At 36.6% G+C, this 15,956-nt stretch overlaps 2 protein-coding genes across 2 annotated transcripts in view; both read left to right on the plus strand.

Annotated features, from left to right (window-relative positions):
* LOC309501214 (G-protein-signaling modulator 2-like) overlaps positions 1-15,956 on the plus strand; it is a 159,780-nt gene that overhangs the window by 124,321 nt on the left and 19,503 nt on the right. The gene's annotated exons all lie outside the window — the stretch shown is intronic.
* On the plus strand, positions 456-15,595 carry pitrm1 (pitrilysin metallopeptidase 1). The gene is made up of 27 exons (XM_082172987.1): positions 456-665; positions 903-999; positions 2,262-2,368; positions 2,482-2,633; positions 2,717-2,831; positions 2,912-3,008; positions 4,170-4,330; positions 4,419-4,545; positions 4,640-4,728; positions 5,134-5,262; positions 5,346-5,459; positions 5,641-5,737; positions 6,602-6,736; positions 8,090-8,228; positions 8,307-8,423; positions 8,528-8,657; positions 9,283-9,403; positions 10,360-10,436; positions 10,529-10,694; positions 10,791-10,891; positions 11,080-11,200; positions 11,721-11,771; positions 11,856-11,968; positions 14,085-14,210; positions 14,383-14,528; positions 14,764-14,866; positions 15,119-15,595. The coding sequence occupies exons 1-27, from the start codon at positions 619-621 to the stop codon at positions 15,210-15,212; spliced, it is 3,072 nt and encodes a 1,023-aa protein (XP_082029113.1). The 5' UTR covers positions 456-618; the 3' UTR covers positions 15,213-15,595.

Raw genomic sequence — 15,956 nt, forward strand, 5'->3', positions numbered from 1 at the left:
CAATAAATCGTGCATCTCAATTTATCCAGAATCGTTTAGCTCTAGTTACATTCTTTGTATGGAAAATTACCTCTAGCAACAACCATATCAGTTAAACTTTCAAATATTTAACCCTAATGGTTAACTCCCTATATGCCCAAAAGGATTATTTTGAAGCTCCCTCCTTTTCTAAGTATTTGACCCCTGTGTTTAAACAGCGTGACCCCTGTTTTCTTGTTTCTACTGACATCTGCTGGTCATTTTAGGAAGTGTTAAATGGTCAACTTGTAAAATATTTAAAAACCACCAATCATGCATTCCATCTCCTTTACCTTAAAAGTTATATAAACTGCATTTTAAAGGCTCAAAATTATATTTATATTTATATATATATATGTTTAAATATTTTATTATTGCCCATACTTTTATTTTGCAGCAGCAGTGGCTCTTCGTGTTGTAGCCGTTAAAGGTCGCGTCTAGTGCGCATGCGCCGTGTACAGCATGCCATGGGACATGGAAGGACAGAGCTTTAATCGTAACGGAAACATGAATCTAGGAACTCACATATAATGCGTTTTGACTTTTAACTTAACTCATAATCACCGTAGTTATTAGAGACAGTGGATTTAAGCATCTAAAATGTTTCGTAAAAGTAAGACAATCATTACGAAACTCAAAAATTTGAGGTGAGTAAATGCTACACGTCTCGGTTAAATTAACGTTAAACTTCTGTCCTTCGGTTTCAGACATCCGCGTGATCTGATTTAGGCCGTTATTCATATTTTAATTGTCATTAATTTATCATTTCAGGTCATTGTTATTAACTGTCATCATGTTTATAGGTATGACTTTGACGTGTATGATGTAAGCCACTGAGAAAAGCTCAGTCATGCTGATTAGTCTGATGAATGAGTGGTTTGTAGTTTGCAGGGTTCATGGAGGACCAGAGGCAGCTCTGCTGTAGAGAGAGCACTGCAGTACACAGTGGGACAGAAGATCCACGGATTCACCGTTCAAGAGGTACAAAAGAGAGTCAACAAATCATGAAAATACATGTGCTTGTATTGTTTCTGTTTCATCACATACAGTGAAGCACGGCTTTCTTAAACCTTCTCATTCTGACAGCTTCTAAAAACTAAGACCAGATTCAACCAAGATCCATTGCATTGTGGACATTAAAACTACAATCGCTGTAATGCACATCTCTAGTGCTTTGCTTTAGTTTAGTAAAGCCTCACATATGATATAATAGTCAGAAAAATCTTCTACTTTTTACGGAACCATTTAGACATAATATGAAAGAGAAATTTTTAAATGTGTTGTTTATATGGCCAGAAAAGTTAGATGAAATTCTGATAGCTTGTAATGTAAATCAATGAGATTCTTTATACAGTGTAGCTGCAGACTATTATAATGCATATAAATATTAGTTGTCATTTCAGTTCAAATAATCAGTTTCAATAATGCCTTAGTAAGATGATATTTAAATGCTGTGTAGTATTAAAGGGATAGTTCACCCAAAAATGAAAATTCTGTCATCATTTACTCACCCTCAAGTTGTTTCAGACCTGTATGAATTTCTTTTTTCTGCTGAACACAAAAGAAGATATTTTGAAAAATGTCTGTAACCAAACAGTTGATGGACCCCAACGACTTCCATAGTAGAAAAAAGAAATTCATACAGGTTTGAAACAACTTGAGGGTGAGTAAATGATGACAGAATTTTCATTTTTGGGTGAACTATCCCTTTAAAACATAATGCAATTCAATACATTGATGATTGAAGATGTACACACAAAAAAGCCTGATGGATTGTAATTGATGCATATTAACATTATTTTTCTAAAAAATTATGTTTGGGTAATCAAGCAAATCTAAGTTGCTTCAGTCCAGTAAGTGTTCATCTTGGAAATATTACTAACAATATAAAAGTTCATCTTATTTTATAAAACATTAAAAATGTCAGTGTCCCACAGGTGGATGTTTTATAAACTATCAATAATATGCCAGAAGGCATGTAGTAGATTTTGGACAAGAGGTTAATCAGCAAAGTTTTAATCATGCTGATAATTTAGAGGCCTTAGAAATTCAATGTATCAAATATGATACAGTAGATTTTATAGGGATTATTATATTTGTATTCGCTATTATGCTACAACTGTCAGACTGGGAGGAATTAAAAATATCATCAGTGATCGTCCTCCTGACTGTCACAGCATTGATGGACTTCTTGTATGGGTGTCAAGGTGACCTTGTGCTAACATCGATTGTGTTTTTTTTAGGTTACTGCTGTGCCGGATTTGTTTCTGACGGCCGTTAAACTCTCCCATGATGCAACAGGAGCTCAGTATCTTCACGCAGCCCGAGACGATTCCAACAACCTCTTCAGGTACAGTCTGTCTGCGTCTGATGGAGACTGAAATGCTTTGAAACATCTGAGGATTTTCATTTGAACCCCATTAAATGGCCAGATGATATTCCTCTGCATGTGTGTTATTGTAGTGTGCAGTTTCGCACCACACCGATGGACAGCACCGGTGTTCCTCACATTCTGGAGCACACGGTTCTGTGTGGCTCTCAGCGCTTCCCATGTAGAGACCCCTTCTTTAAGATGCTCAATCGCTCTCTCTCCACCTTTATGAACGCCTTCACAGGTACTTCCCGATGCGTGTTTGTGTTTAAGTTGAGTGTATTGTGTGATTTGATTATGTCTGATTATATCAATCTCTCTCCCCAGCGAGTGATTACACTATGTATCCGTTCTCAACTCAGAATGCCAAAGACTTCCAGAACCTTCTGTCGGTCTATCTGGATGCTGTTTTTTTCCCTTGTCTCAGAGAATTGGACTTCTGGTAAAGGCCATAACTCAGATAATGTAATTAATGGCACATCAATTGGTTTTGAAAGGGATTTTATGTTTATTTGTTTTCAGGCAGGAGGGCTGGAGGCTGGAGCACGAGACCCCCACAGACCCCACGAGCCGTGTGGTGTTCAAGGGTGTGGTGTTCAACGAGATGAAGGGAGTGTTTGTAAGTGCTCTTCTGATTTAAAAATATATATATATATCAGTAATATATAGAAGTAATATCTATAGAGATGCATGGATTATAGATCCGTGACCTCATACACTACCTTTCAAAAGTTTGGGGTCAGTACTTTTTTCTTTTTTTTACGGTATTCATTACAGTGACAGTAAAATAATTTTATAGGATTTCTATTTCAAATAAATACTGTTCTTTTGAACTTTCTTTTCATCAGAGAATCCAAAAAAAAAAAAAAAAAATGATCATGGTTTTCCCAAAAATATGAAGCAGCACAACTGTTTCCAACAGTGATAATAATAGGAAATGTTTCTTGAGCAGCAAATCGGCATATTAGAATGATTTCTGAAGGATCATGTGACACTGAAGACTGTAGTAATGATGCTGAAAATTCAGCTTTGCATCAGGAATAAATTATTTGTTTTTTAAATATATTAAATTGAAAATAGTTTTTTTTTATTGTAATAATGTTTCACAATATTGCTGTCTTTACTGTATTTTTGATTGAATAAATGTAGTTTGAGCATAAAATGAACATAAGAGACTTATTTCAAAAACATAAATAAATGTACCAACCCCAAACTTTTGAATGGTAGTGTAGGTAGCGGCCAATGTTATATTTTCCTTAAAGGGAAGGTTCACCTTAAAACGAAAATTCTGTCATCATTTACTCACCCTCAAGTTGCTCCAAACCTGTATGAGTTTCTTTCTTCTGCTGAACACAAAAGAAGAGATTTTGAAGAGTGTCAGTAACCAAACTGTTGATGGACCCCATTGACTTCCATAGTAGGAAAAAAAAAGTAGTTTGGTTTCCGACATTCTTCAAAATATCTTCTTTTGTGTTCAGCAGAACAAAATATATTCATACAGGTTTGGAACAACTTAATGGTGAGTAAATGATTAGATTTGTCAATTATAAATATCTGCATATGCCAGTAGATGTCATCATTGCATCCTTAAATATGCATAATAAGCTTCATAATGCACACATCCATATACTGAATATATCTGCCCATAATTACAAATAGCATAAGCGTTAAAATGTTACTGCTGGATGTCACATTTACATTTATTTGAGTTTCGTATGATGTTATGATTATTTTAGACTAACAAATGTTTCTGTTACTCTTGTGTATGTTGTGTGTGTAGTCAGATAATGAGCGTCTGTACGCTCAGCACCTGCAGAATAAACTCCTGCCGGATCACACATACTCTGTTGTGTCCGGAGGGGAACCGCTGGCCATCCCTGACCTGACCTGGGAACAGCTCAGACACTTCCACGCTACACACTACCACCCCAGCAATGCGCGGTACACACGTTAAACACTAGGACTCACTAAATGAATGTGTGCAAAAAAGCAGACAATACTCAATGCCTGTTCTGCGTGTTTATTGCAGGTTCTTCACATACGGGGACTTACCGTTGGAGCAGCACCTACAGCAGATAGAGGAAGAGGCTCTGTCTAAATTTGAGAGAACAGAACCCAACACTGCAGTTCCTCCCCAAATGCTCTGGGACAAACCTGTGCGTTACACAATACACATGAGAAGGACCTGTAAAATGAACTCATTCAATTCAAGTTTGTGCGGTTTGTTGATTGTTCAATGTTTTTGCTCAGAGAGCGGATCATGTGACTTGCGGGCCTGACGCACTGGTTCCTGACCCCATGAAACAAAACACACTCTGCATGAGCTATCTGCTGGGAGAGTGAGTGGACAAATATTCAGTTTCTTTTTCTTTTCATTTCTAGTGTTGTCACAATGAAAAATGAGTAATAAAATGAAAACAGAGAATCACAATAAAGGTAACAGAACAAGTGTCAGGTCTATTGAAATTAGACAGCAAGACTTAATGTCCCGTCCATTGCCATGGTTATTATCACAACGTCAAACATCCTAAAATTCAGATTCAGTCCTGCATTTTAAAATGGTCATCACTCCCAAAACTTTGCAGTTTGTACTTAGCATTATGAAAAATAAAACTTTTATTCAAATTATGAATGGGTATTGAAAGTGAGCAAAGTAGCAGTTCCGAGACTTTTGACAACACTCGTCATTTCATTTTTTAAACTTGTAGTTTACCTCTCTATCCTCATGTCTACGTGTGTTCCAGCATCACAGACACGTTTGAGGCGTTCACTCTGAGCCTCCTCTCCTCTCTGATGATCTCTGGTCCAAACTCTCCCTTCTACAAAGCCCTGATCGAGCCCAGTATCGGTTCAGACTTCTCCTCTTCAGTGGGGTACGTTGTTTGACAAGACTTCAAAATCACTTCCTCTCTCTGATGAGTGAGAGTGGAGCTTTATAAATGTGTGATTCCTGCAGGTTTGACGGCAGTACTAGACAAGCGTCTTTCACCATCGGTCTTCAAGGCATAGCGGAGGCCGACGCTGAGGCGGTCAAACACATCATTGCCCAAACCATCGATGACATCATTGCGTGAGTATAGATTGGATGACTGTTTTATTGCCTTACTTCAATAAAGAGTTTTAAATGAAATCAAGCTTTTGCTGAACATTCACTCAGTTTTGTCTTTGAGAGAATCTGAATTTGTTTGTGATGTTCACTTTGGAGAAAAGCACCTGCTAAATGAATAAATGTAATTATATTGCTGTTTCAGAACTGGTTTTGAAGAGGAGCGGGTTGAAGCTCTGCTGCATAAAATTGAGATTCAGATGAAACATCAGTCCACCAGCTTCGGCCTAGCTCTCACTTCAGTGAGTAAACTCTCTCTCTCACACACACACACACACACACACACACACACACACACACACACACACACACACACACACACGTGTAGATGTATATATTTTTTGTGCTACTTTTATTGAATGTTATAGAAAAGGACAAGAATATTTTCTGCTTAAGCGACATTTGTTAACATGTCAAAACACAAAATGACTCTGACAACTGCTGTTGTTCTTAAAGGCACAGTGCACCAAAACAAAATTTATTCTGGCATCAGTTACTCTTGTCTTGTTCATGTCATTCAAAACCCATAAGACTTTGGTTAATCTTTGAAACACAAATTAAGATAGGAAGAGTAAATTATGACAATTTTCATTTTTGGGAGAACTATCTTGTTGCCTAAGCAGCTAACTGAAATAAGTTGAAACATTCACTAGACTTAAGAGACATAACCAGTTTAGATGGAAAGTATCTCAAACTGACTAGCTGAAGACGTTACTGTAGCTCTACCCGTTAATAGACACGGTACTTCCTTGCACAAAGACAGCGCTACAACAACTAAAATGAAATGACACTTCACAATAGACAATGCTTTAGAACTCTGTTAGAGAGCTACATATGACAATTTATAAAAACACATTTTGGAAGAAGGATGGATGATGGATTGACTCATTATTTAAATTTGGTTAATTTTAAACAAAAAAAGTTACATAGTGTACATTTACCTTTAGATAATTTTTTTATATATATAAATTAATTAATGTTTACTAGTTTGAAAAATTGAAGAAGTTTTGTTGGTTTTTTTTGGAGATTTTACTATATTTTTCTATTTGAGAGTTTTTTTTCTTTCAAAAACTTGAATGGCAAAACCCTCTGTCTCTGTCTGTCAGTATATTGCATCCTGCTGGAATCATGATGGCGATCCGGTGCAGCTGTTGAAGATCAGTGAGAGTGTGTCCAGATTCCGGCAGTGTTTGAAGGAGAACCCTCGCTACCTTCAGGACAAAGTCCAGCACTACTTTAAGGTAATATTCTTTCTTTTAATCAGTCAGTCGGACTGATTATTCTGCTCCATTGATGATGCAGTGAATGTTGCTTTGTGCATAATGCTAATAGTGTGCTTAAGCAGCAGTGTTGTTTTTGTTAATGAAAACTAAAATGAAATTAAAACAGCTGTATCAAAGATTAAATGCTAACATAATTGGAATAACTGAAACCAAACTAAAATTCATTTTCATTACTCTAAAACTAACTTAAAATGAAAAAATAAATATTAGCTTTTGAATACCGTATTTTCCGCACTATAAGGCGCACTTAAAAGCCTTTAATTTTTTCAAAAAAATAATGCGGAGCGCCTTATATTTGGATCTGGCGCCTTATATTAATGTCTGTAAAACAACCGCTGACTTAAACCTTTTGTTTATACTTTCGCCTGGCACCGGAGCGCGAGCCTCCGCTGACTGCGCGCGCACCTCCCCAAACAGACGAGGCATTTATACTTGACGCAACTGTTTTGTTTTAGACTGAACACCAGACCATACAACTGATTTAGACGCGCAAACTGGGTGCCGGTGTGATGAGATGTACTAATATCCGTCTGCTCGGGCAGATTCTGCTCAAAGTCGTGCATCTTCGGATGCGGAGGCGCGCGCGCTGTCACAATGACGTCATTTTGCCGCGCGCGCGCCTCCGCATCCGAAGATGCACGACTTTGAGCAGAATCTGCCCGAGCAGACGGATATTAGTTTTTTATTACCTTCGCGTCGAGTATAAACAAGGTTTTACAGCTCAGCCACTTGTTTTTTCATATTTTTTTGCAAGTGGTAGATCTTGGTTTACATTTGGACTTTGGATGTGATCTTAGGCTTGAAAAGGTTGGTGACCACTGCATAACGCAAACCCAGTCAAACGTTTGACTGCAGTATCTTCTATTCTCTGCGCCTTATAATCCGGTGCGCCCTATATATGAAAACAGTTCTAAAATAGGCCATTCATTGAAGGTGCGCCTTATAATCCGGTGCGCCTTATAGTGCGGAAAATACGGTACAGAATTTTTCAACTTTAAAACCTGCATTTATTAAGCATGACAAAATGTGCTAGATAGCAATAACAAGAGGTTTTCTAGAGAAATTTAAGCTTGTTTAAATGATATCAATTAACAAATGAACTTCAGCAGCCCTACAATATAAAAAATCTAAAATAACTTAATATATTGAAACCATAAAACTTTAATACTATAGGTATACAAATAGAAAATACAAATAAAACTAAATGTAAAATGATTATGGTCATAATAGAAAAACATTGCATTTTTTTTTCATGCATGTTTGTTGCATTAACTTGCTTCAAAAATGTGTCTCTTTTTTTGTGTGTTTCAGAATAACACTCATCAATTGACCCTTTCCATGAGTCCTGATGAGAGATTCTTGGAGAAACAGGCTGAAGCTGAGGAACAGAAACTACAGCAGAAGATACAGATCCTCAGCGACGCAGACCGCAAGGACATCTATGAGAAAGGTACACTCGCGAGACCAGGAAGGACGAGAATTGTTAGTCTCATTCTGTTGCAGAGATCAAACCTTGTTGTTGTTTCAGGTTTGCAGCTGTTAGCTGCTCAGAGCACAACTCAAGACGCTTCCTGTCTACCTGCATTAAAGGTGTCCGACATTGAGCCCATCATTCCCTACACATCTGTACAGCTGGAGAGCGCAGGTAAAATGCACATACATGTAACAAGCACATTCAAAGTTGAAATTATAGATGCAAAAGCCATTTACTGTATTTACTACATTTACTATCTCTTTCTGTGTCTGTAGGTGGCGTACCTGTTCAGTACTGTGAGCAGCCCACCAATGGCATGGTTTATTTCAGAGCCATGTGCAACCTCAACTCCCTCCCTGAAGACCTCAAGATCTACGTTCCTCTGTTCTGCAGCGTCATTACCAAGTATGAAACCCTTTTGCTGCTTCATCACTGATACATACTGTAATATAGAGTGTACAGTATCCAACATTCAATCAGACCAGTCTGTGTGAAAATATGCTATATATAAAGATCAAAAGTTTGGGGTCAATAAGATATATATATATTTTTTATGTTACTGAAAGAAGAGTCTTATGCACACCAAGGCTGTATTTATTTGATGTAATGCAATAATGCATTAACAACAGTAATATTGTGAAATCTTATTACAATTTAAAGTAACTATTTTCTGTTTGAAATATACTTTAATAGTCTTCAGTGTCACGTGATCCTTCAGAAATCATTAAAATATGCTGATTTGCTGCTAAAAAACAACATTTCTTATTATTATCAGTTGAAAAATGTGTGATTAAAAAAAATGCAGGATTTTTTTTAAGAATAGAATGTTCAAAAGAACAGCATTTATTTGGAATAGAAATCTTTTGTAACATTAGAAATGTCTTTATTGTCACTTTTGATCAGTTCATGTGCATCCTTGCACAATAAAAGTAATCGTTTCTTTAAAAAAAGAACAACAAATCTTGCTGACCCCGAACTACTTGGTTAGTAGTGTAAGTAAATAACTAATGTATTGATGATGTAATCTCAGGTTAGGCAGTGGGGAGCTGAATTATCGTCAGCAGGCCCAGCGTATGGAGCTGAAGACTGGAGGCATGTCTGTATCTCCACAGATCATTCCAGACACTGATGATCTTGATCTGTACGAGCAGGTATCACTCTTTCTTCCTCATCTATCATGTGTGAATTTATATAAATATGATGCTCTTTTGTAGGGCTGCACGATATTGGAAAAAAATTGCATTGCTATTTCTTTTCCCAATGATACATATTGCGATATTGCGAGCCATCAATCCAGGCTAAAGTCAATAATTACCATTCCATGATATTAATCATTTCACTAATTAATTTTAACATGTCTAGTTTTCACTAATAAGCAAACTTCATTACAAGTGACAAAATGGTCACTTAATATTTTATTCCAAAATTAGAACATATTTCTGTACACACAAAAGCAGAACACATTTTTAAATAAAAAAGCTTTGTGGTGCCGTTTTAAGTGATCAGACAAATTGGTGGTGTTTCCTTGTTTTGTGGCCACTACTTTATAACACTCCAGGAAAAGTACCTCTTTTTGGTCAACATCCTCCTTTTTGTAGCCGAAATAGTCCCAAATAGCTTATTTTGACTTTCCTTTTGGTACGAAATCATAATTTTTTTGCGGCGGATCCTCTTCGTTGCCCATTTTTAGCTATAGGATTGCCAGTGAATGTTGGCTGTGAGCGGTGAGCAGCGGCACAGTGAACCAATCACTGTGCAGGCACACGGAACGTGCATGTCACCCCAGCAACAAGCCATACAACAAACTGGTGTTTACTGTGTGTTACCCTGGTGCTACCGTTCTCTTAATACACCATGGGTGCTACTACCCTTCAGCGTGACTATCGCTCATGCGCACATCGCGATGTCAATGTTAAAACAGAATATCGTTCAGCCCTACTCTTTTGTTTGTAAGTACATTGAGGTAGAGCTAAAAGCTCAGAACTGGTAACCAGAAGCTTGAAGGTTTGAAACCACATTTTTCTGGATATTTTCTTTTTGCTGATATTTGAACTTGCGTTGGAGTGAGTGTGCAATCAATGCTCATGTCTTTATCTGTGTTTTTTAGGGTATTATCCTGTCGTCTTCCTGTCTGGAACGGAATCTACCAGACATGCTTCAGCTGTGGAGTGACATATTTAACTGGTTAGTCTTGTTTATAGAGACAGAAAAATCTATCTTTAAATCTCTGTGCAAGTATACTTATTTTAAACTGAATTTGCTCTGCACATGTCCAGCCCTCGTTTTGATGACGAGGAGCGTCTGCGTGTGCTTGTCATGATGTCAGCTCAAGAGCTGTCCAATGGCATCTCGTACTCTGGTCACATGTACGCGATGACACGGGCGGCTCGATCCCTCACGCCCACAGCAGACCTGCAGGAGACCTTCAGCGGGATGGACCAGGTGGGTGGTGATGAGACATCCTGATGTTGTTCTCCAGCCTTTGAGGGATTCAAGAAGAATGAATTGTTTCATAAATATATGATGTTTTAATTTTAGGTTAAGTTTATGAAAAGAATCGCTGAGATGACTGATCTGACTTCAGTTTTGAGGAAACTTCCCCGGATAAAGAGACACCTTTTTAACCCTGAGAACATGAGGTAAACATCAACCACAGTACTTGACAATATATGTAGCATTAAGCTAATGCAATAAGCCATTTTGTATAACAGTGATTTTACCAATTTAGGGGGTATTTTAGGGCATTTACTGTGGTAAAATCATTAATTATACAATTGACTGATTTACAAATTTGAATTTAAATGTGATTATAATGTCATCATTTCAGGTGTGCTGTGAACGCCACACCCCAGAAAATGTCCGATGCAGGTGTGGAAGTAGAGAGGTTTATAGGGAATATAGCAGCCAACAGAAAGGAGCGCAAACCTGTCAGACCAACCATTGTGGAGGTGAGAAGCACAGGTTTTCACAATTAAATAAGCTTTATATTCCTGTTGCTCAAATGATGGAGCATGGCAGTAGCAATGGTCATGGGTTCAAATCCTAGGAAATTCATGAACTGATAAAAATGTGCTTTAAATGCAAGTCGCTTAAGGTAAAAGCGTCTGCCATATGCATAGATGTAAATGTAATATAGTAGAGTGTAGCGCTAGTAACATCAAGGTTGTGGGTTCAATTCCCAGGGAATATGTGGACTGATAAATGTACACTTTGGATAATCCCAAAATTTTTAAAATGAGATATTTTTCTATAGCAGCTTTATAGAGAATAGTGCTTTAAACACCCAGTGAACGAGTTAAAGGTGAAGGGTTTTAGCTATCCTTGAAATCTTGTACATTGCAAAGACAGAGGGATGAGCATTTTAATAAATAAGAGGGTTTTTTCCCCCACAAAACTGGATCAAAGAGGATTATGACTCAAAAGAACAAGTCATTCACAAAACGTTTTGATTGGTTTATCCCTTTATAGAGAGCATTAGACCCTACTGCTGGATCAGCTGTGAGTCGTAAACTCATCTCAGTAAGTGCATTTGTACAACATTACAGCAACACTGATATGTCATTCATCGGTTGCATTCTCACTGATCTCCCTTCATCCTACCAGGAGCCTCATTTTAAACCCTGTCAGATGAAGACGTACTTCCAGCTCCCGTTTACCGTGAACTTTGTCAGTGAGTGTGTGCGCACGGTCCCGTTCACACACGCCGATTACGCCAGGTACAACAAACACTCTCATGCACTTCTGTAAAAAGATGGTCATTATGCTCACTCAGGACTGCACGATTTTGGGGGAAAATCTCATCTCAATTTTTTTTTGTCTGATAAAATTTGCGATTTTTTTTTTTTTTTTTTTTTTTTTTTTTTAAATGCTCCATGTTTGGTAGGGTCAAAAATGTTGTGCTTTTAAATAGCAATATGAATATAATAATAATAATAATAATTACTATTATTATAATTCTAATAATAGTGATTTTTTTTTATTGTGATTTTTATTATTAATAAAAATAGTAAACAAAATAAATAATACTAATATTATTTTTCACTGTAAAATAAAATATATTAATAATAATAATAATAATAATTATTATTATTATTATTATAAAAAAATTAATATTACAATATTAGTATTTATGGCTGTCTACATTTGTTTATTTTCAAATGATAATCCATCAAGCTTTTATTTAGGAAAAAAAAACATAGCCATTCATAAGTGCTTCTCATTACAAGTGTACACAGTGTATATATAGATTTAATTAAATTGCAGCATTTGTGATTTTATAATTTTATAATTAGACTGTCAAATCACTATTACAGTTTTATTTTGATTGATCATGCCAGGGCTCCAGACTAACTTTTTTCACCTCCGTCCTGGAACCGTCCTGAAAAACGATTTGAACCGTCCTAAAGTGAATGTCAACCGTCCCAAAATAAACATGTTGTTTCTGTACTTTGTTATTATCATCTAGTTGTTAGTTACATAATAAAAACACCATTAAAATGTTTATGATATATATTATTATATTTATTTAGCTCCATTCAAAGTAGTTATCTGTAAACAGGTAAACAACAGATTTAATAAAAAATAACAGGAGTTAAATGCTTTTTTGTATTCATGCAGAACACATTTTTTTTTTCTTTTTTTTTTTTTTTTTACATAAAAATAAGATACAAATACATACAGCTCAAAACGTTTTTGAGTTGGTTGGATTAAAAAATAACAAATAAATACTGGTGACTACATATATCTCAAAAATATCATCATTCTTTATTCTTTCAAGCAGCAGACATATTTATTTGTATGAATTAAATATAATGAATCATTATTAAAGCTATTAACGAGCAGTGAATGCTTTTATCTTTTTCTTTTGTTGCTTGATAAATATTAAGGACACAGACCGCATTAGGTTTATTACCCACTGTCACTTTAAGACATTGGATCGTGTCCAATGACATGCGGATCCAATTGCACTGATGCACATCCGATACACTCAAAACTGTTTAAGACATAACCAACATAGTGTACGTGAATACTCTCCAAAACGGACATTTAGACATATTTGTGTGTCCATTCAGACACGAAAGAGAGCTCAGTTCAGTACTCGCGCGCTGTATAGGTGTCTCTGTGCATGGCTGCATGCTTCGGGTCGGGTGTGTGCGCACAGAAAACCGTACCGAATATAGCTCTTTTTTTGCTTCGTCACTCTCATTCAGATCTATATGTCTGCTCTATTCATTCTCCCAGACGTTTAAGTATTTTAACGTTTTATGAGACATGCAGCGCATGTCAGCCCGTGTGCCGCTGGGTAGATCAGCACGTTACAGTACAAATGTGCGCATCGACCACAAACGCAGGACATCAGTTCTGACTGGATCGCTTCCCAAATCGTCACTATCTAACATTTTTGTCTAGTTTTTATTCGTTGACGAAAATGTCAATAGATTTTCGTCATGGTTTTTGTCATTCAAAACTAGTTTTATTTAGTTATCGTCTCGTTTTTGTCTGTGAAAATAAGCCATGTGAGATGTACCACGAAACAAGTCTCTGGGTGAGTAGCCGGCCAGTGATAGTAACTATAGTAACAGCATGAGAAGACGCGCTCAGTTGTAATCAGCGCTTGGTCGGTTAATTTAGGCATTTTCTAAGTAAGTTACCCTAATAGGCTAGTAATAAATGAACACACATACAAAAATGTCTTTTGCCTGTAGGCGTCCTGGAGAATATTTCTGTTCGTCCTAAACACATTTTCTATCGTCCCCAGGACGATAGGACGCCGTTAGTCTCGAGCCCTGGATCATGCTCTCATTTACAGTTTGCCATTTGTCTGTCTCTCAGTCTGTGTATTTTAGGAAGGATGATGACTGCCAAGTTCCTCCATGGAGAGATCCGAGAAAAGGGCGGGGCTTATGGAGGCGGGGCCAGAATGGGAGGAGGCGGCCTGTTCTCATTTTATTCCTATAGGTATGTATGATGGATTTCATTAGATCTGACACAATGTTTTGTTTAGTGTGTATGCTTTATATATACTTGCGTGTGTGTGTGTGTGTGTGTGTGTGTGTGTGTGTGTGTGTGTGTGCGTGCGCACCAAGTTGATTCATGGTTTTTTTATCTGGTTATCATGGCAATCTCTCAGAGATCCAAACTCCACCCAGACGTTGTCGGCTTTCCGTGGCGGAGTAGAGTGGGCACGAGAGGGAAGGTTTACCCAGCAGGATATCGATGAGGCCAAGCTCTCAGTTTTCTCTGCCGTTGATGCACCTGTTGCTCCCTCAGATAAGGGTCAGTCGTTTAGAGCACATACTGAATGATCTGATGAGTTTCTTTTGATGCTGAATGATGTTTTAGTCTCTTTCTGTGTAATTTTGCTGTAGCTGGATTTAATTTGCATTCTTGAATCTGTGGATATTTTGTGTGAATGTTCAGATGTGTAGGAATGTTTTTGTGTTTGCTGTTTGAGTTGGTGTTTTTGGATATTTGTTTTCTGGTTCACAAGGACCTTGTATTTGTGCTGCAGGTTTGGGGCGTTTTTTAAACGGCATTACTGATGAAATGAAGCAAAGATACAGAGAGAGACTGTTCGCTGTGACCGACAAAAATCTAATTGATGTTGCTGGCAGGTAATGAGACATTAATGTACAGTAGTGTCCAAAAGTGATGTCAAGGGGGATGTTTGTTTTTATGACCCATCAAAATACGTGGAAAATATATATATTTAAAAAACAAGGGAAAAACACTAAACTTGGCTAATTTGAAATAATAAATTAAATTAATAAAAAATTATATTTATGCTTGAGTGCTAGTGTGATATTTCTATTTGTATAATATCATATTTACCTATTTTTAACATATATATATATATTTTTTTACAGGTATCTAGGTCTCGGCCAGCAGACATGTGGAGTGGCTATTTTAGGCCCGGAAAATGAAAGCATCAGAAAAGACCCGTCCTGGCTGGTCAAATAGATGTTTTTTCCTCTCTTCTTATTATTAGGATTGTGAAAGAAACACACACACTCCTGGATCACGCACAAATCGACAGTGTTTTCCTCATTACAGGAGTTATTTTGATGAACTGAAGTGCTCCTAAACAGTCAAGTGCTTGAAGGTACCTGAATTAATGTACCACTTATTATTCCAGCAAATCTACTTTTGTTTACACCGCACATTGCTTGTTTATGGTGGACTCCATGTTTTATGACTCATATGATAAAAGTGTAGTTTGAGTCTGAGACTTATAAAATAGAAAAAGATTATTTATGAGATGTATAGAATTATAATAAATGTGACCATGTTTAACTAGAATGGAAAACTTTTTCTATTAAAAAAAAAAGTGTAAAAAATTTGAATCCTTTTTTTGAATATCCATTTTTTCATCGTAATGGTCCAAAACTTGGTAAAGGTTTTGGCACTTGTATGTGAACGCACAAAAAAATCATGGACATACTTTATGAAGGTTAAATGGTCCTGAAATAAATTTTTTGAGATATTAAGCTCAAATTTGGAATAAAACGTTTTTGAAAATATATACATTTCGTATCAAATTTAAAAAGTATTTTTATGCATTTTTCATAATAGACTTAAACTTCTATAACTTTTTAGTTTCACTTTTTTTCACTTCAGCAATAATCTGCCAAGTGTCTTCTTTAAAAAGAGAACACATTTAAGTCTGTACTCCAAAGCATTCAAGAATTATGAGAGTTTAAGTTG

The sequence above is a fragment of the Leuciscus leuciscus genome (assembly GCF_965113295.1).
Source record: "Leuciscus leuciscus genome assembly, chromosome: 6".
Lineage (NCBI taxonomy): Eukaryota > Metazoa > Chordata > Actinopteri > Cypriniformes > Leuciscidae > Leuciscus > Leuciscus leuciscus.